The sequence below is a fragment of the Phoxinus phoxinus genome (assembly GCF_949152265.1).
Source record: "Phoxinus phoxinus genome assembly, chromosome: 22".
Lineage (NCBI taxonomy): Eukaryota > Metazoa > Chordata > Actinopteri > Cypriniformes > Leuciscidae > Phoxinus > Phoxinus phoxinus.
Window position 1 is genome coordinate 757734 of NC_136897.1, and position 22009 is coordinate 779742.

Genomic DNA, 22009 nt, shown 5'->3' on the forward strand with positions numbered 1-22009 from the left:
TGTGTTTGAGTTGAGTATGTGTTTGAGTTGAGTATGTGTTTGAGTTGAGTGTGTGTTTGGGTTGAGTGTGTGTTTGAGTTGAGTGTGTGTTTGAGTTGAGTATGTGTTTGAGTTGAGTGTGTGTTTGGGTTGAGTGTGTGTTTGAGTTGAGTATGTGTTTGAGTTGAGTATGTGTTTGAGTTGAGGAGTTGAGTGTGTGTTTGAGTTGAGTGTGTGTTTGAGTTGAGTGTGTGTTTGAGTTGAGTGTGTGTTTGAGTTGAGTATGTGTTTGAGTTGAGTGTGTGTTTGGGTTGAGTGTGTGTTTGAGTTGAGTGTGTGTTTGAGTTGAGTATGTGTTTGAGTTGAGTATGTGTTTGAGTTGAGTGTGTGTTTGAGTTGAGTGTGTGTTTGGGTTGAGTGTGTGTTTGAGTTGAGTGTGTGTTTGAGTTGAGTATGTGTTTGAGTTGAGTATGTGTTTGAGTTGAGTGTGTGTTTGAGTTGAGTGTGTGTTTGGGTTGAGTGTGTGTTTGAGTTGAGTGTGTGTTTGAGTTGAGTATGTGTTTGAGTTGAGTGTGTGTTTGGGTTGAGTGTGTGTTTGAGTTGAGTGTGTGTTTGAGTTGAGTATGTGTTTGAGTTGAGTGTGTGTTTGAGTTGAGTGTGTGTTTGAGTTGAGTGTGTGTTTGAGTTGAGTATGTGTTTGAGTTGAGTATGTGTTTGAGTTGAGTGTGTGTTTGGGTTGAGTGTGTGTTTGAGTTGAGTATGTGTTTGAGTTGAGTATGTGTTTGAGTTGAGTATGTGTTTGAGTTGAGTGTGTGTTTGAGTTGAGTGTGTGTTTGAGTTGAGTATGTGTTTGAGTTGAGTATGTGTTTGAGTTGAGTATGTGTTTGAGTTGAGTATGTGTTTGAGTTGAGTGTGTGTTTGGGTTGAGTGTGTGTTTGAGTTGAGTATGTGTTTGAGTTGAGTATGTGTTTGAGTTGAGTATGTGTTTGAGTTGAGTGTGTGTTTGAGTTGAGTATGTGTTTGAGTTGAGTATGTGTTTGAGTTGAGTATGTGTTTGAGTTGAGTATGTGTTTGAGTTGAGTATGTGTTTGAGTTGAGTGTGTGTTTGAGTTGAGTATGTGTTTGAGTTGAGTATGTGTTTGAGTTGAGTATGTGTTTGAGTTGAGTTGTGTTTGAGTGAGTGTGTGTTTGGGTTGAGTGTGTGTTTGAGTTGAGTGTGTGTTTGAGTTGAGTATGTGTTTGAGTTGAGTATGTGTTTGAGTTGAGTGTGTGTTTGAGTTGAGTGTGTGTTTGAGTTGAGTTTGTGTTTGAGTTGAGTATGTGTTTGAGTTGAGTGTGTGTTTGAGTTGAGTGTGTGTTTGAGTTGAGTATGTGTTTGAGTTGAGTGTGTGTTTGAGTTGAGTATGTGTTTGAGTTGAGTGTGTGTTTGAGTTGAGTGTGTGTTTGAGTTGAGTATGTGTTTGAGTTGAGTATGTGTTTGAGTTGAGTATGTGTTTGAGTTGAGTATGTGTTGGTTGAGTGTGTGTTTGGGTTGAGTGTGTGTTTGAGTTGAGTGTGTGTTTGAGTTGAGTGTGTGTTTGAGTTGAGTGTGTGTTTGAGTTGAGTGTGTGTTTGAGTTGAGTATGTGTTTGAGTTGAGTATGTGTTTGAGTTGAGTATGTGTTTGAGTTGAGTATGTGTTTGAGTTGAGTGTGTGTTTGGGTTGAGTGTGTGTTTGAGTTGAGTGTGTGTTTGAGTTGAGTATGTGTTTGAGTTGAGTATGTGTTTGGTTGGTGTGTGTTGGTTGAGTGTGTGTTTGAGTTGAGTGTGTGTTTGAGTTGAGTGTGTGTTTGAGTTGAGTGTGTGTTTGAGTTGAGTATGTGTTTGAGTTGAGTATGTGTTTGAGTTGAGTATGTGTTTGAGTTGAGTATGTGTTTGAGTTGAGTATGTGTTTGAGTTGAGTGTGTGTTTGAGTTGAGTGTGTGTTTGAGTTGAGTATGTGTTTGAGTTGAGTATGTGTTTGAGTTGAGTTTGTGTTTGAGTTGAGTGTGTGTTTGAGTTGAGTATGTGTTTGAGTTGAGTATGTGTTTGAGTTGAGTTTGTGTTTGAGTTGAGTGTGTGTTTGAGTTGAGTATGTGTTTGAGTTGAGTATGTGTTTGAGTTGAGTATGTGTTTGAGTTGAGTATGTGTTTGGGTTGAGTGTGTGTTTGAGTTGAGTGTGTGTTTGAGTTGAGTATGTGTTTGAGTTGAGTATGTGTTTGAGTTGAGTATGTGTTTGAGTTGAGTGTGTGTTTGGTTGAGTATGTGTTTGAGTTGAGTATGTGTTTGAGTTGAGTATGTGTTTGAGTTGAGTATGTGTTTGAGTTGAGTGTGTGTTTGGGTTGAGTGTGTGTTTGAGTTGAGTGTGTGTTTGAGTTGAGTTGTGTTTGAGTTGAGTGTGTGTTTGAGTTGAGTGTGTGTTTGAGTTGGTGTGTGTTTGAGTTGAGTGTGTGTTTGAGTTGAGTGTGTGTTTGAGTTGAGTATGTGTTTGAGTTGAGTATGTGTTTGAGTTGAGTGTGTGTTTGAGTTGAGTGTGTGTTTGAGTTGAGTATGTGTTTGGGTTGAGTATGTGTTTGGGTTGAGTATGTGTTTGAGTTGAGTATGTGTTTGGGTTGAGTATGTGTTTGAGTTGAGTATGTGTTTGAGTTGAGTATGTGTTTGAGTTGAGTATGTGTTTGAGTTGAGTATGTGTTTGAGTTGAGTATGTGTTTGAGTTGAGTATGTGTTTGAGTTGAGTATGTGTTTGAGTTGAGTATGTGTTTGAGTTGAGTGTGTGTTTGAGTTGAGTGTGTGTTTGAGTTGAGTATGTGTTTGAGTTGAGTGTGTTTGAGTTGAGTATGTGTTTGAGTTGAGTATGTGTTTGAGTTGAGTTTGTGTTTGAGTTGAGTGTGTGTTTGAGTTGAGTATGTGTTTGAGTTGAGTGTGTTTGAGTTGAGTATGTGTTTGGGTTGAGTGTGTGTTTGAGTTGAGTGTGTTTGAGTTGAGTGTGTGTTTATGGTCGAGTATGTGTTTGGGTTGAGTGTGTGTTCATGGTTGAGCAGAGCGCCTCACCTTCGACTCTGGGCAGGGTCACCACAGGAGAAGACTGAAACACAGAGACATCAACGGCCGTTAAACACCAGCTGAGAGATCTCAAAATCTCGCTTCGCTTCGGGATTACATAAAAACACCAGACTATAAAAGTACAAACATCTTAAATCCCTTAAAGGGGTGGTTGACTATGATTTGACTTTTCTAACTGTAGTTAGTGTGTAATGTTGTGTTTTCTAACTGTAGTTAGTGTGTAATGTTGTGTTTTCTAACTGTAGTTAGTGTGTAATGTTGTGTTTGATCATAAACAACATCTGCAAAGTTACAACACTCAAAGTTCAGAGCAAAGGGAGATATTTGCTTTTAAAGAAAAGAACTACAACGAACGGCTGGTAGGAACTACACGAGCTTCCTCCCGGGTTAGTGACATCACCAACCCTAAAATTTACATAAACCCCGCCCCCGGAACACGATTCATAGATTATCAAGACAGAATATGCTAATCAATGACTAGAAGATAACTACACATCAGCTTCATAAATTCATCAACTAAGTATTCAGAGACGTCCTGTTGCTTCTACATGTTGTCACTTCTTCTCGAGTCTCTCCATCTGTGTCTGACTCCGGTTTGAACATAAAAGGCTAAAAGTTTTTGGACTGTTCAGTGTGTGTGTGTGTGTGTGTGTGTGTTTGAGGTAAAATGACATGAGCTCTTGAAGCTCCGCCCCCTGTGCCGGGAGCAGCAGCTCATTTGCATTTAAAGGGACAGACACAAACCGGTGTGATTTTGCTCACCCTCAAAAAGTGACTTTAACATGATATATAATAATATCTGTGGGGTATTTTGAGTTAAAACTTCACACACACATTCTGGGGACATCAGAGACTTATATCACATCGTGTGAAAAGGGCATTATACCCCCCCCCCCCCCCCCCCCCCCCCCTTAAATATTTTTTTACATGTACAAACAACAGGCCAGCAATCATCAGTGCTTTCTGCTGTACAGAAACTGGGTCGTGTTCAGTTTAGTTTGTTGCCACTGGCTGTTCTGTTTCCTTCTTCTAATCTGACTGACAGTGTCCTGAGCTTCCAACTCTCCACAAGATAAACCATCACACACACACACACACTGCACACTGCACACACACACACACACACACACACACTGCACACTGCACACACACACACACACACACACACACACACACTGAACACTGCACACACACACACACACACACACACACACACACACTGCACAAACCCTGGCTGCGTTCAGTGTGATTAAAACAATAACCGGTTAAAAAAATAGATATTAATAGAGTATAAAGTATCTAAAGTACCTTTTTAGAGATTGTGACATACATCGAGTGTGCGGTTTGGGAATTTATGAGTGCATGAGGACTGAAATTAGTTGTTTTTGCTGGCTAATATTTTATTTGTCTTCAGTGAGCTTAATTATTATTATTTTTTTTACGTTAGTTATGCTAGTTATTGTTTTTTTGTGATATTAAAATTGGTGTGATATTAATATCTTTAATTTGTGTGACATCGTTATCGTGAAATTAAATGACTCATATTGTGGTATGAGACTTTTGTCATATCGCCCACCCATAATCTTGAGTATACAAAAATCATTGATTATGGAATTTAAAAATGTATTATAATTACTCAATTGCTAATAGACTCCAGATACATTTTTAATAATTAGGATTTTGTAATGTTTTTGAAAGTCTCTTCTGCTCACCAAGGCTGCTTTTGTTTGATCAAAAATATTATATTTCAAACATTATTGCAATCTAAAACAGCTGTTTTCTATGTGAATATGGAGTAAAATGAATTTATGTTGAATTTTTGTTACATTTTTGATCAATCAAATGCACCTTAAAAGTATTAATTTCTTCAACAAAAACAGAAGTCTTGTTAAATTATGAATTGCATCAAATTGTGCCAGATTGAGATTGTATATCAAGTAAAGCGTTCTGTTCCGCCTCCTCGGAGCCGTGCGGTGGAGTGTGGGTGCAGTCGGCTCACGGGCAGCTTGGGTCTCCGGTTGTGGTCCACCATGTCCAGCAGAGGGAACGACTCGCGCAGCATGTCCACACTGACCACGTTTGTGAAGCCCACGCTGATCCACAGGGTTAAGAACTCATTATCAGTGCTTTTATGACCAGAATCCTGCTTTATTCGCAAACAACAACAAGAGATTTGAGGGATTACGATAATCCCATTCCTCAGATTAATCTTGTATTATCACATCTATTGACATCATCGAGGTGGAACAAAGGCCAGCAAAAGCCTCATTTACATGTGTGACCCTGCACCACAAAACCAGTCACATGGGTCATTTATATTAAAGTGTCATATGAAAGCTGAATAAATAATCTCTGCATTGATGTGTGGTTTGTTAGGAGGACAATATTTGGTCGAGACACAACTATTGAAAATCTGGAATCTGAGGAGCAAAAAAATGTAAACATTGAGAAAATCTGCTTTAAAGTTGTGCATTTATGTTCACGATTGTGCTGCATTCACTCACAAAAATACATGTTTTATATATTTACGGTAGGACATTTACTGAATATCTTCATGGAACATGATCTTAATATCCTCATGATTTTTGGCATAAAAGAGAAATGTATAATTTTGACCCATACACTGTATAGTTGCTATTGCCACAGATATACCCGTGCGGCTCCAGACTGGGTTTGTGATCCAGGAACACACACTATCATCACTTGAGACTGGGTTTGGGTCACAGGGTCACATGTGTGCATTCAATTAAAATCTGCAGGTCAGTAATCACGAGGCCATCTGGTGAGGTGACCAGCACGAGGACCGGGGAGCACACACACACACACACACACACACACACACACACACACTGAAGGATACTTCCTGGCGATGTCCAGCACAGGGCCTTGTCCCGACACCAGCACATGCTTGTCATGAAACTTGGTGAACATCCGCAGAGGACTGTGAGACATCATGACCTGGTCTTGAGAGATCTATAAATAAAGCCAACAGATTATCATCAATATCAGTCGTTATTATCCATACAAACACTTCACATCATGCAACAATAAAGGTACAGCAGTCAACATTTCAAGTGGATGAAAACCTTTTCACAATATTCTAATTTTGAATTTGGGGTTTTCATAAGCTGTACGCCATAATCATCACAATTATAACTAATAAAGGCTTGACATATCTTACTCTGCATGTAATGAGTCTATATAATATATTAGTTTCACCTTTTAAGTTGAATTACTGAAATAAATGTACTTTTGCACCATATTCTAATTTTTCAAGTTTCACCTGTAATGTTGCAATTGCGAGATATAAAGTCAGAATTGTGAGTTATAAAGTCAGAATTGCGAGATATAAAGTCAGAATTGCGAGATATAAAGTCAGAATTGCGAGATATAAAGTCAGAATTGCGAGATATAAAGTCAGAATTGTGAGATATAAAGTCAGAATTGTGAGATATAAAGTCAGAATTGCGAGATATAAAGTCAGAATTGTGAGATATAAAGTCAGAATTGCGAGTTATAAAGTCAGAATTGCGAGTTATAAAGTCAGAATTGCGAGTTATAAAGTCAGAATTGCGAGTTATAAAGTCAGAATTGCGAGATATAAAGTCAGAATTGCAAGATATAAAGTCAGAATTGTGAGATATAAAGTCAGAATTGCGAGATATAAAGTCAGAATTGCGAGATATAAAGTCAGAATTGCGAGATATAAAGTCAGAATTGCGAGTTATAAAGTCAGAATTGCGAGTTATAAAGTCAGAATTGTGAGATATAAAGTCAGAATTGCGAGATATAAAGTCAGAATTGTGAGATATAAAGTCAGAATTGCGAGTTATAAAGTCAGAATTGTGAGATATAAAGTCAGAATTGCGAGATATAAAGTCAGAATTGTGAGATATAAAGTCAGAATTGCGAGTTATAAAGTCAGAATTGCGAGTTATAAAGTCAGAATTGCGAGATATAAAGTCAGAATTGCGAGATATAAAGTCAGAATTGCGAGATATAAAGTCAGAATTGCGAGATATAAAGTCAGAATTGCGAGATATAAAGTCAGAATTGTGAGATATAAAGTCAGAATTGCGAGATATAAAGTCAGAATTGCGAGATATAAAGTCAGAATTGCGAGATATAAAGTCAGAATTGCGAGATATAAAGTCAGAATTGCGAGATATAAAGTCAGAATTGCGAGTTATAAAGTCAGAATTGCGAGATATAAAGTCAGAATTGCGAGATATAAAGTCAGAATTGCGAGTTATAAAGTCAGAATTGTGAGATATAAAGTCAGAATTGCGAGATATAAAGTCAGAATTGTGAGATATAAAGTCAGAATTGCGAGTTATAAAGTCAGAATTGCGAGTTATAAAGTCAGAATTGCGAGTTATAAAGTCAGAATTGCGAGATATAAAGTCAGAATTGCGAGTTATAAAGTCAGAATTGCGAGTTATAAAGTCAGAATTGCGAGACATAAAGTCAGAATTGCGAGATATAAAGTCAGAATTGCGAGACATAAAGTCAGAATTGCGAGATATAAAGTCAGAATTGCGAGATATAAAGTCAGAATTGCGAGACATAAAGTCAGAATTGCGAGATATAAAGTCAGAATTGCGAGACATAAAGTCAGAATTGCGAGATATAAAGTCAGAATTGCGAGATATAAAGTCAGAATTGCGAGTTATAAAGTCAGAATTGCGAGTTATAAAGTCAGAATTGCGAGATATAAAGTCAGAATTGCGAGTTATAAAGTCAGAATTGCGAGATATAAAGTCAGAATTGCGAGATATAAAGTCAGAATTGCGAGATATAAAGTCAGAATTGCGAGTTATAAAGTCAGAATCGCGAGTTATAAAGTCAGAATTGCGAGATATAAAGTCAGAATTGCGAGTTATAAAGTCAGAATTGCGAGATGTAAAGTCAGAATTGCGAGACATAAAGTCAGAATTGCGAGACATAAAGTCAGAATTGCGAGATATAAAGTCAGAATTGCGAGATATAAAGTCAGAATTGCGAGATATAAAGTCAGAATTGCGAGTTATAAAGTCAGAATTGCGAGATATAAAGTCAGAATTGCGAGATATAAAGTCAGAATTGCGAGTTATAAAGTCAGAATTGCGAGTTATAAAGTCAGAATTGCGAGATATAAAGTCAGAATTGCGAGTTATAAAGTCAGAATTGCGAGTTATAAAGTCAGAATTGCGAGATATAAAGTCAGAATTGCGAGTTATAAAGTCAGAATTGCGAGATGTAAAGTCAGAATTGCGAGACATAAAGTCAGAATTGCGAGATATAAAGTCAGAATTGCGAGATATAAAGTCAGAATTGCGAGTTATAAAGTCAGAATTGCGAGTTATAAAGTCAGAATTGCGAGATATAAAGTCAGAATTGCGAGATGTAAACATGCAATTCTATGAAAAAAGTCACAATTATCTTTTCAACTGTTTTATTCTGTGGCGGAAACAAGCTTCCATAGAACTGTTAAAAAGCAGTTTTAAAAATAAACTTCCGTGTGAATGAACCGGGGAAAGAAGTGTGCAGTGCATTTTCCCAGCGCATGTCGAAAGCTGAAGTTAATTTGATTTCTCATGATTTGATCCCTTCAGTGTGTGTGTCAAGCATGTGCTACAAAAAGCATTTCCCGAGTCCGGCATCAGAAATCTCCTCAGGCTGGACAGCGAGGGAACAGAACTCACAGGAACACCCAGTATGTGCGACAGCTGGTCTGCCTTCTTCTGGCGTAAGCAGTTTCCAGCGTTCGTGACGAAGACGACGGGAACCAGGAACTGTCCCTTCGCGTCCACAAGCTTCTGGAAGGCTCTCTTGGCCGCTGGGATGGGCGTCTTCCCGCGCACCAGGACTCCATCGATGTCAAACAGCAACCCGAAGCCTGGCTCCGACTGTTGGAGAGACAGAGATCACAATAAAGGTCCAAACATCAAAACAGGCCGAAAGAAAAGCACACATTACCGGACGAATCAGAGTTTTTGAACAAATCTCTTGGATGAATGATTCAATGACTCACTCATAAAGACTGCACTAGTTTCATTACTGGATGAATCAGCGTTTTTGAACAAATCTCTTTAATGTTCCAAAATCGCACCACTGTACCTTAAAACTGAGGTGAGTAATGAATTGTGAGTTTTGTGAGAATTAAGCCCAATTTAAATAATATCTTATACTGCCTTCAAATGCAAGTGACTAAAATATATTTGTCATTGAATCATTAATTCAATCAGCTTTAAGAAAAGTCTACCCATAATGCATCGGGGGCGAGAGCGCGCAGAAAGAGAAAAGCAAGATTATAACTGTGATTGATTGCATGTGTGTGTGTGTGTGTGTGTGTGTGTGTGTATGTGTGCAATCCTGTTCATTAACCTCAGTAAACAGTTTATTTTAATTCAAGTCGTCATTACTGTTTATTAAGGAAGAAAAGACACGACATCTTTATCTCCGATTATCCAGAATCCAGTGTTGTGAAAGTTCACGAAAGGACGAAGGATTTCCCAGTTACAACACACAATATCATCATTCGAGACTGGTTCTGGGGTCCAGGAACACACACTATTATCACTCCAGACTGGTTCTGGGGTCCAGGAACACACACTATTATCACTCCAGACTGGTTCTGGGGTCCAGGAACACACACTATTATCACTCGAGACTGGTTCTGTGGTCCAGGAACACACACTATCATCACTCCAGACTGGTTCTGGGGTCCAGGGACACACACTATTATCACTCGAGACTGGTTCTGGGGTCCAGGGACACACACTATTATCACTCGAGACTGGTTCTGTGGTCCAGGAACACACACTATCATCACTCGAGACTGGTTCTGGGGTCCAGGGACACACACTATTATCACTCGAGACTGGTTCTGGGGTCCAGGGACACACACTATTATCACTCGAGACTGGTTCTGTGGTCCAGGAACACACACTATCATCACTCGAGACTGGTTCTGGGGTCCAGGAACACACTATTATCACTCCAGACTGGTTCTGGGGTCCAGGAACACACACTATTATCACTCCAGACTGGTTCTGGGGTCCAGGAACACACACTATTATCACTCCAGACTGGTTCTGGGGTCAAGGAACACACACTATTATCACTCCAGACTGGTTCTGGGGTCCAGGAACACACACTATTATCACTCCAGACTGGTTCTGGGGTCAAGGAACACACACTATTATCACTCGAGACTGGTTCTGGGGTCCAGGAACACACACTATTATCACTCGAGACTGGTTCTGTGGTCCAGGAACACACAATATTATCACTCGAGACTGGTTCTGGGGTCCAGGAACACACACTATCATCACTCCAGACTGGTTCTGTGGTCCAGGAACACACACTATTATCACTCCAGACTGGTTCTGTGGTCCAGGAACACACTATTATCACTCCAGACTGGTTCTGGGGTCCAGGAACACACACTATTATCACTCCAGACTGGTTCTGGGGTCCAGGAACACACACTATTATCACTCGAGACTGGTTCTGTGGTCCAGGAACACACACTATCATCACTCGAGACTGGTTCTGGGGTCCAGGAACACACACTATTATCACTCGAGACTGGTTCTGTGGTCCAGGAACACACACTATCATCACTCGAGACTGGTTCTGGGGTCCAGGGACACACACTATTATCACTCGAGACTGGTTCTGGGGTCCAGGAACACACACTATTATCACTCCAGACTGGTTCTGTGGTCCAGGAACACACACTATTATCACTCCAGACTGGTTCTGTGGTCCAGGAACACACACTATTATCACTCCAGACTGGTTCTGGGGTCCAGGAACACACACTATTATCACTCCAGACTGGTTCTGGGGTCCAGGAACACACACTATTATCCCTCGAGACTGGTTCTGTGGTCCAGCAACACACACTATTATCACTCGAGACTGGTTCTGGGGTCCAGGAACACACACTATTATCACTCGAGACTGGTTCTGTGGTCCAGGAACACACACTATTATCACTCGAGACTGGTTCTGTGGTCCAGGAACACACACTATTATCACTCGAGACTGGTTCTGGGGTCCAGGAACACACACTATTATCACTCCAGACTGGTTCTGGGGTCCAGGAACACACACTAGCATCCCTCAAGACTGGTTCTGTGGTCCAGCAACACACACTATTATCACTCGAGACTGGTTCTGTGGTCCAGGAACACACACTATTATCACTCCAGACTGGTTCTGTGGTCCAGGAACACACACTATTATCACTCGAGACTGGTTCTGTGGTCCAGGAACACACACTATCATCACTCGAGACTGGTTCTGGGGTCCAGGAACACACACTATTATCACTCGAGACTGGTTCTGGGGTCCAGGAACACACACTATTATCACTCGAGACTGGTTCTGGGGTCCAGGAACACACACTATTATCACTCGAGACTGGTTCTGTGGTCCAGGAACACACACTATCATCACTCGAGACTGGTTCTGGGGTCCAGCAACACACACTATTATCACTCGAGACTGGTTCTGGGGTCCAGGAACACACACTATCATCACTCGAGACTGGTTCTGGGGTCCAGGAACACACACTATTATCACTCGAGACTGGTTCTGGGGTCCAGGAACACACACTATTATCACTCGAGACTGGTTCTGTGGTCCAGGAACACACACTATCATCACTCGAGACTGGTTCTGGGGTCCAGGGACACACACTGTCTATTATCACTCGAGACTGGTTCTGGGGTCCAGGGACACACACTATTATCACTCGAGACTGGTTCTGTGGTCCAGGAACACACACTATCATCACTCGAGACTGGTTCTGGGGTCCAGGAACACACAATATCATCACTTGAGACTGGTTCTGGGGTCCAGGAACACACTATTATCACTCCAGACTGGTTCTGGGGTCCAGGAACACACACTATTATCACTCCAGACTGGTTCTGGGGTCCAGGAACACACACTATTATCACTCCAGACTGGTTCTGGGGTCAAGGAACACACACTATTATCACTCGAGACTGGTTCTGGGGTCCAGGAACACACACTATTATCACTCGAGACTGGTTCTGTGGTCCAGGAACACACAATATTATCACTCGAGACTGGTTCTGGGGTCCAGGAACACACACTATCATCACTCCAGACTGGTTCTGTGGTCCAGGAACACACACTATTATCACTCCAGACTGGTTCTGTGGTCCAGGAACACACACTATTATCACTCCAGACTGGTTCTGTGGTCCAGGAACACACACTATTATCACTCCAGACTGGTTCTGTGGTCCAGGAACACACACTATTATCACTCCAGACTGGTTCTGGGGTCCAGGAACACACACTATTATCACTCCAGACTAGGGCTGTCAATCTTCCTCTATAATACTATTCGAATTCCATTCCTTATTTTATTTAATATTCGAATAATATTCGAATATTAAATGCTCAAATTCATCCTATTATTAATATTTGCGACATTACACAGGCTTATGGATCGTCAATGCCACTATAGCATTTGGTTGTTGTTACACGTTCTGTCCACAAGAGGGACAGCTAACATTACAATAAACATTTAGAAACGGGTGATCGCGTTTTTTTATTAACAATAAAACAGCGGAACAAAATGAATGACTTTAATTTGGCAACTTGAATGGACATTTTTCCACTGATCAGTTGTCTGATGTTGTGTCAGAGTTTCACAACTCTGTCAGTGATTGTTGCGCGGCTAGGACAGCAGACAGCTGGTAGGCCCGTGATGAAGAGAAGAAAATAACCCATTCTTGCCTGTTTTAGCAGCGGTTCCTTGGACAGATCGCCTATAGCTTGTCATGGTGTAGCGTTGTCAGATGTGCCCTAATGGTGCGTTCACACCGGACGCGAATAGCGCGTCAGGCGCGAATGGACACAAAAGTGGTCAAGTGTATAACTAGACGCGGCAGGCGCGAATTTGACGCGCTATTCGCGTCTGGTGTGAACGCACAGTAAGGTTGCAAGTTGAGGAGTGATATTTCATTCAGACTTTATTTGTGATTTAATTTTCCCATTTATGATTTTAAATCCAAATACCTTCCACACATCGCTTCTCAAATTGTCAGAGTGGTGATCTCCGTTTCCATGGAGACATTGCTCGCCGCCATTATTGACAGTATTGTAATGAAGATGCAGCTTGGATATCGCGCACAATTGTGTTACGATTCAATTTTTTAATTGTTTATCAGACGAAACAAAAGCATTTCATTTTCACATGCCTGTGTAAGCCAAGTTGGCGAGAAAGGCAAGATATCATATAATAAAATAAAAAAATAATAATAAAAAAAGCAATATTCGAATAGTAACTTCAGCATTCGAATAGTATTTATTTTTTTAATATTCGAATTATATTCGAATTTCGGAATTCGTTCCAACAGCCCTACTCCAGACTGGTTCTGGGGTCCAGGAACACACACTAGCATCCCTCGAGACTGGTTCTGTGGTCCAGCAACACACACTATTATCACTCGAGACTGGTTCTGTGGTCCAGGAACACACACTATTATCACTCGAGACTGGTTCTGTGGTCCAGGAACACACACTATTATCACTCCAGACTGGTTCTGGGGTCCAGGAACACACACTATCATCCCTCGAGACTGGTTCTGTGGTCCAGGAACACACACTATTATCACTCCAGACTGGTTCTGGGGTCCAGGAACACACACTATTATCACTCCAGACTAGGGCTGGGCGATATGACCAAAATCTCATATCACGATATAAGTCATCTCATATCCCGATAACGATATATATCACGATATAGTACCTTTTCTGTAAATTCAATCAATTAATAATTTATATATATATAATTACTAAATGGAAAATACTTTTAGCATATATCAAATAAAAGAAAAGTTGATATATATATATATTGAGTATATATTAAGTATATCCTCAAAAATGTTTTTTATATATATATTTTATATTCTCAAAAAAAATGTTTGATTAAGAATGTAGAAATATAAAATATGAACGAAATATAAAACACTTTTCAAAAACAAATGATTACAGGCCCAACATAAAATATTGCTATAAAATACCAAATGTAAAAATTCAATGGAAGATGTTTCAAATGTAGCAGAAATCAGGGCTCCGAACCTGTTCAATGAACGAAAACAAACAAACGAAATTTTGACAGGAGCATAACCAGAAACGGAAACCAAATTAAATGTAATCGTTCTGAACAAACACGCTTATTTGAAATGGCCATTAACCGGTTAACAACGTTATTTTATCGTTCTGTTAACTATTTTAATTTGCCAGTCAACCAATCATGAATTCAAATAGTAGACTGAGCAAATGTGATATTGACGCGTATAGCCTATCCAACGTGAGTGAATGCCCATGCTCAGCTGTCAGTCATCATTGATAAGTCGCAATGGGAATGCGCTGGCGTTAGTTTTCCATACTGTATGTCACCAACTGTCAAAAAATTAGGCCTACATTTCAGTGAAAATTAATAGCAGGTAATGCAACTTTTTGTTTTTTGAAACCAGCGAAAATTGCATGGATCCACACAACGTCACATCACGCACTTAAAGCGCTTCTGTGAACGGAGAAAACAGAATAAAGCTAAATATATAAAACTAATATATAGGCCTATATACGAAATATAGGCTATTTGCCTTAAATAATTACAGATTAACAAAACGAAAGGAAGAATTTTGCTGAGCTTCGGATCATGCGACAGGGTCCAAAGTTCACAAAAAGGAAACCGATATGGTAGAAAAGGGAATCGAGCTTGTTTTCTGTATTTTACGGCTTTACAGTTTTGAATCATTTCTTGCTTATCCGTATGACCATAAATTACGGAGTAACGGATTCCTGTTCCTGTGATCGCGCCGACGCTTCACGGCACGCGCACACGTTCTTGCATTGCTAACTTGACATAGCAGCATGTTCATTATCAAAATATAATAGTCAACCAAACATAGAAATTTTACCAAATCATGTTCAGGCTACAGAGGTAGCCCCTCATTTAGGAACGAGCTCCTCGGTTTGTCCTGGCTGGTCCTGCTAACACCCGGTTCTCCCTTCGCCATGTTATTCACGTTTCTGCCATTCTCATGGCGGCGTGTAAGATTCATAGACGGTAAGATTGCAGTCCTCCAAATGATGAAAAAGTTTTGCCGTAAACAATGTTTTTTGCGACACCACGATATGAACGATAGAGCATAATATGAATCGATAGACTTTTTATATCGTCCATCCGATATATATCGTCATATCGCACAGCCCTACTCCAGACTGGTTCTGGGGTCCAGGAACACACACTATCATCACTCCAGACTGGTTCTGTGGTCCAGGAACACACACTATTATCACTCGAGACTGGTTCTGGGGTCCAGGAACACACACTATCATCACTCGAGACTGGTTCTGTGGTCCAGGAACACACACTATTATCACTCCAGACTGGTTCTGTGGTCCAGGAACACACACTATTATCACTCCAGACTGGTTCTGGGGTCCAGGAACACACACTATTATCACTCCAGACTGGTTCTGGGGTCCAGGAACACACACTATTATCACTCCAGACTGGTTCTGTGGTCCAGGAACACACACTATTATCACTCCAGACTGGTTCTGGGGTCCAGGAACACACACTATTATCACTCCAGACTGGTTCTGTGGTCCAGGAACACACACTATTATCACTCCAGACTGGTTCTGGGGTCCAGGAACACACACTATTATCACTCCAGACTGGTTCTGGGGTCCAGGAACACACACTATTATCACTCCAGACTGGTTCTGGGGTCCAGGAACACACACTATTATCACTCCAGACTGGTTCTGTGGTCCAGGAACACACACTATTATCACTCGAGACTGGTTCTGGGGTCCAGGAACACACACTATTATCACTCGAGACTGGTTCTGGGGTCCAGGAACACACACTATCATCACTCCAGACTGGTTCTGTGGTCCAGGAACACACACTATTATCACTCCAGACTGGTTCTGGGGTCCAGGAACACACACTATTATCACTCGAGACTGGTTCTGTGGTCCAGGAACACACACTATTATCACTCCAGACTGGTTCTGGGGTCCAGGAACACACACTATTATCACTCCAGACTGGTTCTGGGGTCCAGGAACACACACTATTATCACTCGAGACTGGTTCTGTGGTCCAGGAACACACACTATCATCACTCCAGACTGGTTCTGTGGTCCAGGAACACACACTATCATCACTCCAGACTGGTTCTGTGGTCCAGGAACACACTATTATCACTCCAGACTGGTTCTGGGGTCCAGGAACACACACTATTATCACTCGAGACTGGTTCTGGGGTCCAGGAACACACACTATCATCACTCCAGACTGGTTCTGTGGTCCAGGAACACACACTATTATCACTCGAGACTGGTTCTGGGGTCCAGGAACACACACTATCATCACTCGAGACTGGTTCTGGGGTCCAGGAACACACACTATCATCACTCGAGACTGGTTCTGGGGTCCAGGAACACACACTATTATCACTCGAGACTGGTTCTGGGGTCCAGGAACACACACTATCATCACTCGAGACTGGTTCTGGGGTCCAGGAACACACACTATTATCACTCGAGACTGGTTCTGGGGTCCAGGAACACACACTATCATCACTCGAGACTGGTTCTGGGGTCCAGGAACACACACTATCATCACTCGAGACTGGTTCTGTGGTCCAGGGACACACACTATCATCACTCGAGACTGGTTCTGGGGTCCAGGAACACACACTATCATCACTCGAGACTGGTTCTGGGGTCCAGGAACACACACTATCATCACTCGAGACTGGTTCTGGGGTCCAGGAACACACACTATCATCACTCGAGACTGGTTCTGGGGTCCAGGAACACACACTATTATCACTCGAGACTGGTTCTGGGGTCCAGGAACACACACTATTATCACTCGAGACTGGTTCTGGGGTCCAGGAACACACACTATCATCACTCCAGACTGGTTCTGTGGTCCAGGAACACACACTATTATCACTCCAGACTGGTTCTGGGGTCCAGGAACACACACTATTATCACTCCAGACTGGTTCTGTGGTCCAGGAACACACACTATCATCACTCGAGACTGGTTCTGTGGTCCAGGAACACACACTATTATCACTCCAGACTGGTTCTGGGGTCCAGGAACACACACTATTATCACTCCAGACTGGTTCTGGGGTCCAGGAACACACACTATTATCACTCGAGACTGGTTCTGTGGTCCAGGAACACACACTATCATCACTCCAGACTGGTTCTGTGGTCCAGGAACACACACTATCATCACTCCAGACTGGTTCTGTGGTCCAGGAACACACTATTATCACTCCAGACTGGTTCTGGGGTCCAGGAACACACACTATTATCACTCGAGACTGGTTCTGGGGTCCAGGAACACACACTATCATCACTCCAGACTGGTTCTGTGGTCCAGGAACACACACTATTATCACTCGAGACTGGTTCTGGGGTCCAGGAACACACACTATCATCACTCGAGACTGGTTCTGGGGTCCAGGAACACACACTATCATCACTCGAGACTGGTTATGGGGTCCAGGAACACACACTATTATCACTCGAGACTGGTTCTGGGGTCCAGGAACACACACTATCATCACTCGAGACTGGTTCTGGGGTCCAGGAACACACACTATTATCACTCGAGACTGGTTCTGGGGTCCAGGAACACACACTATCATCACTCGAGACTGGTTCTGTGGTCCAGGGACACACACTATCATCACTCGAGACTGGTTCTGGGGTCCAGGAACACACACTATCATCACTCGAGACTGGTTCTGGGGTCCAGGAACACACACTATCATCACTCGAGACTGGTTCTGGGGTCCAGGAACACACACTATTATCACTCGAGACTGGTTCTGGGGTCCAGGAACACACACTATCATCACTCGAGACTGGTTCTGGGGTCCAGGAACACACACTATTATCACTCGAGACTGGTTCTGGGGTCCAGGAACACACACTATCATCACTCGAGACTGGTTCTGGGGTCCAGGGTCACATGTGTGCATTAGCATGTGTTTACTGTAGGGTTCGGGATTGATTTAGTGTTACTGAATGTTTAATTTGCTGCTTTGACAGCATGAAACAAAGAGAGATAGAATAAAGATGACATAACCCCCGATGCCTGATTCCCAGACGCCTCTCCTCAGAGATTAGTTACGCACAGAAGATGATGATGTGTCACTCTTGACCCGTGATGGACACTCGGCGCAATGTTCCCTGCAGGATTACAGTCCTTTAATAAAGCATCGTATTCCCACAGCGAGTCTCTCGGCCCTGCGATCACGTACAGCATCTAGAGATATTCCACATCTGCAGTGTGTGTGAGGAGGAGGTTTGGTGTCACTGGGTGATCCGATGCGGAGTGATGATAGTGTGTGTTCCTGGACCACAGAACCAGTCTGGAGCCGCACGGGTATATCTGTGGCAATAGCAACTATACATTGTATGGGTTAAAATTATTCATTTTTCTTTTATGCCAAAAATCATGAGGATATTAAGATCATGTTCCATGAAGATATTTAGTAAATGTCCTACCGTAAATATATAAAACATGTATTTTTGTGAGTGAATGCAGCACAATCGTGAACATAAATGCACAACTTTAAAGGAGATTTTCTCAATGTTTACATTTTTTTGCTCCTCAGATTCCAGATTTTCAATAGTTGTGTCTCGACCAAATATTGTCCTATCCTAACAAACCACACATCAATGGAGATATTATTTATTCAGATTTCATATGACACTTTAATATAAATGACCCATGTGTTTTTGTGGTGCAGGGTCACAGGTCACGCTGATTCACTGTTTGCGGAAGGTCTCAGTGAGGGACTGAACTCAAGATATTATGTTGATTTAACATATTTATTAAACATTAAAATATAAATGTGCTTAATTTCCACCTTTCTAGTGCATCTGCTGTCATTAAACTGTATTATACATGATATCCACTATACAAAAATCCACATCCGTCAGAGTAGAGATCACACCATAATCATTCCCACACTTTAACTCTATTATACTGTTGAATTTTCATCCAAAAAACTCAATCACAGGAAAATTAAGTTATATTGTTTTGTTTAAATAATTACTCTACTTATAACAGCCATTTATCTCAGAGTAATATCGAGATATTAGCTGAAAAACAAACTAAATGAAGATTATAAATGTTGCTGAACTGAAATAAGTTTAAGCTGAAGCACTAAAATTAATAACTGGAAATAAATAAAAGATAAAGTTAAAATAGATTTAACCTAAATAGAAATATTTGAAATATATAGCCTATATTTGAAAAAAATAATAATAATAAAATGACAAAAGCACATAATGAAATTTAAAAAAAAATGTAACTACAACTTTAAGAATAAAAGCTAATGAAACTATAATAAAACTGAAATAATGAAACAAAACAATGATGCAAACATTTAGATCACAAAACAAAATTGCATAAATAACAATAACGAACCATTAAGAATTATTATTAATAACATGATAATTAGGGCCCAAGCCTTGAAAAGGCGAAGGCCCTATTGTTTTCCTTCGGATTATTATTATTATTATTATTATTATTATTATTATTATTATTATTATTATTTTTCTTACGACTATTCGGGCACTTTTGAGTCTCTTAACGTGCTCAAAAACTCTTGAAACTTTGCACACGGGTCAGAACCCGCGGCCATTAGGGCCGGGCTGAAGTTGGGACCCGGGCGTGGCAGGGGGGCTCGACAGCGCCACCTGGAACGCGGTCCGAAAACTTGGTCCATAAATCAAACACGCTTGCGTGGAATAATATGAAACTCGGTACACTTATAGATCTCATCGGTTCATATATCCTTCGTGCTCTGACTTTTTACCCCAGCCCAACAGGAAGTCGGCTATTTGGCGTAGTTTAAAAAACACATGCAATGGAATTTAAAATACTCCTCCTAGACGATTCAACCAATCACCACGAAACTCGGTGTGCATGAAGTCAAGACATGGAGGATGAAAAATTGCCAGGGGATTTTTGATATCTCGAACGGTTTGGCCGTGGCGAGGAAACAAATTTATGGCGAATATTGGAAACAGGAAGTGTGTTATAACATCCTCATACATTAATTGATCTTGATGAAACTTCAGCAGTGTGTTCGCTGTAAGAGGCCGATCACATGGATGTAACTATTGTGAGTCAAAGTTATAGCGCCACCAACTGGCAGCAGGAAGTGTGTCACTTTCAAAATGCTTTGAATTCACCCTCTTATTTTTACCCGATTTGCTTCAAACTTTATGTGTATAATGTAAACACACGGCAGATGTAGACCTGTGAAAGAATGATTGATATCTTAAATACTGTTGCCATGGCAACGCTTTAAACTTTTATATTCTTTTTGGGTGCATTTGAGGCTCTTAACATGCTTCAAATTGCATGAAACTCAACATGCATATCAGATTTATTAGGTACTAGGCATGTGTGAAGTTTCAGAAATGGGCGCGGTGGAGGGGCTCAGTAGCGCCACCTTTAGTCAAAAATGGGGTATTAGTTTTACCTACAGTAACAAAAATCGGTATCTATATTTATCTCCCCAAGCCGGACAACTTTCTAATTTACAGTCATTAGCTCCGACCAACAGGAAGTCAGATATTTTGGTTTGAATGTGATTTGATGGGAATTTTGCCAGTCTCTCTCAGTGTCTGTGTGTGTGAGAGAGGAGGGGGGCTTTATTTTAACCCTTTCTCTGCTGTGTGGGACTTCTCTGGCACTTTTGGGGCCCTTAACGTGCTCGAAAACTCTTGAAACTTTGCACACAGGTCAGAACCTGTGGCCATCAGGGCCGGGCTGAAGCTGGTACCCGGGCGTGGCAGGGGAGCTCAACAGCGCCCCCTTGAACGTGGTCCGAAAACTTGGTCCATATATCAAACACGTTTGCATGTAATAATATGAAACTCGGTACACATATAGATCTCATCGGGCCGAACAACTTTCGTGCTCTAAGTTTTACGCCAGTCCAACAGGAAGTCGGCTATTATGGGCTGTATGAAAATGCATGCCCCTGGAATTTGATATACTCCTCCAAGAAAAATTATCCTATCGCCACCAAACTCGGTCAGCATGAAGTAAAGACATTGAGGACGCTAAATTGCGGACGGATTTTTGATATCTCGAACGGTTTGGCCGTGGCGAGGAAACGAAGTTATGGCGAGAAAAGAAATACACAATGTGTTATAACGTCTTCATACATTTATTGATCTTGATGAAACTTCAGCAGTGTGTTTGTTGTAATAGGGCGATCACATGGATGTGACTATTGTGAGTCAAAGTTATAGCGCCACCAACTGGAAGCAGGAAGTGTGTTACTTTCAAGATACTTTTGACTAAAGTGGGGGGGTTATTTTTACCTACAGTCACAAAACTCGGTCTGTATATTGTGCTTATCGATCCGGACAACTTTCTCATTTACAGTCATTAGCTCCGACCAACAGGAAGTCAGATATTTTGGTTTGAATGTGGTTTTGTCTCTCTCTGACAGAGTTCCCCCTGCCATTCTCTGTGTGTGTGTGTGTGTGTGTGTGTTTGTGTGTGTGGGGAGGGAGGGAGGGAGGGCACACACACAGACAGCCCCCCCTTTTCTGTGTGTGTTTGGAGGGGAGCAGAAAGACTCACACTGATACAAGCTCTAAAGCAGACTTCTTCTCGACAGTCAAAGCGGGGTTACGTTATTGCCCGTCGTGCACAGGAACCCGAAAGGCAACGGGGTGGCGGCTTTATATATATATATATATATATATATATATATATATATATATATATATATATATATATATATATAAATATAGCTGCAAGCAGCGATGGAGGGCCCAAGCCGGTGCCACCGCCACCTTGGTGCCTTTAGTGCAACTAAAGGCACCGGGGTGGC

At 41.4% G+C, this 22009-nt stretch overlaps 1 protein-coding gene across 1 annotated transcript in view; it reads right to left on the reverse strand.

Annotated features, from left to right (window-relative positions):
• nuf2 (UF2 component of NDC80 kinetochore complex) overlaps positions 1 to 22009 on the reverse strand; it is a 52451-nt gene that overhangs the window by 29544 nt on the left and 898 nt on the right. The window contains exons 2-5 of the mRNA XM_079597517.1: positions 8744 to 8947; positions 5920 to 6032; positions 5059 to 5152; positions 3048 to 3081 (exon numbers count right to left, since the gene is read on the reverse strand). Of these exons, the coding sequence (XP_079453643.1) occupies positions 3048 to 3081; positions 5059 to 5152; positions 5920 to 6032; positions 8744 to 8947 (445 nt within the window). The remainder of the gene's footprint in view (positions 1 to 3047; positions 3082 to 5058; positions 5153 to 5919; positions 6033 to 8743; positions 8948 to 22009) is intronic.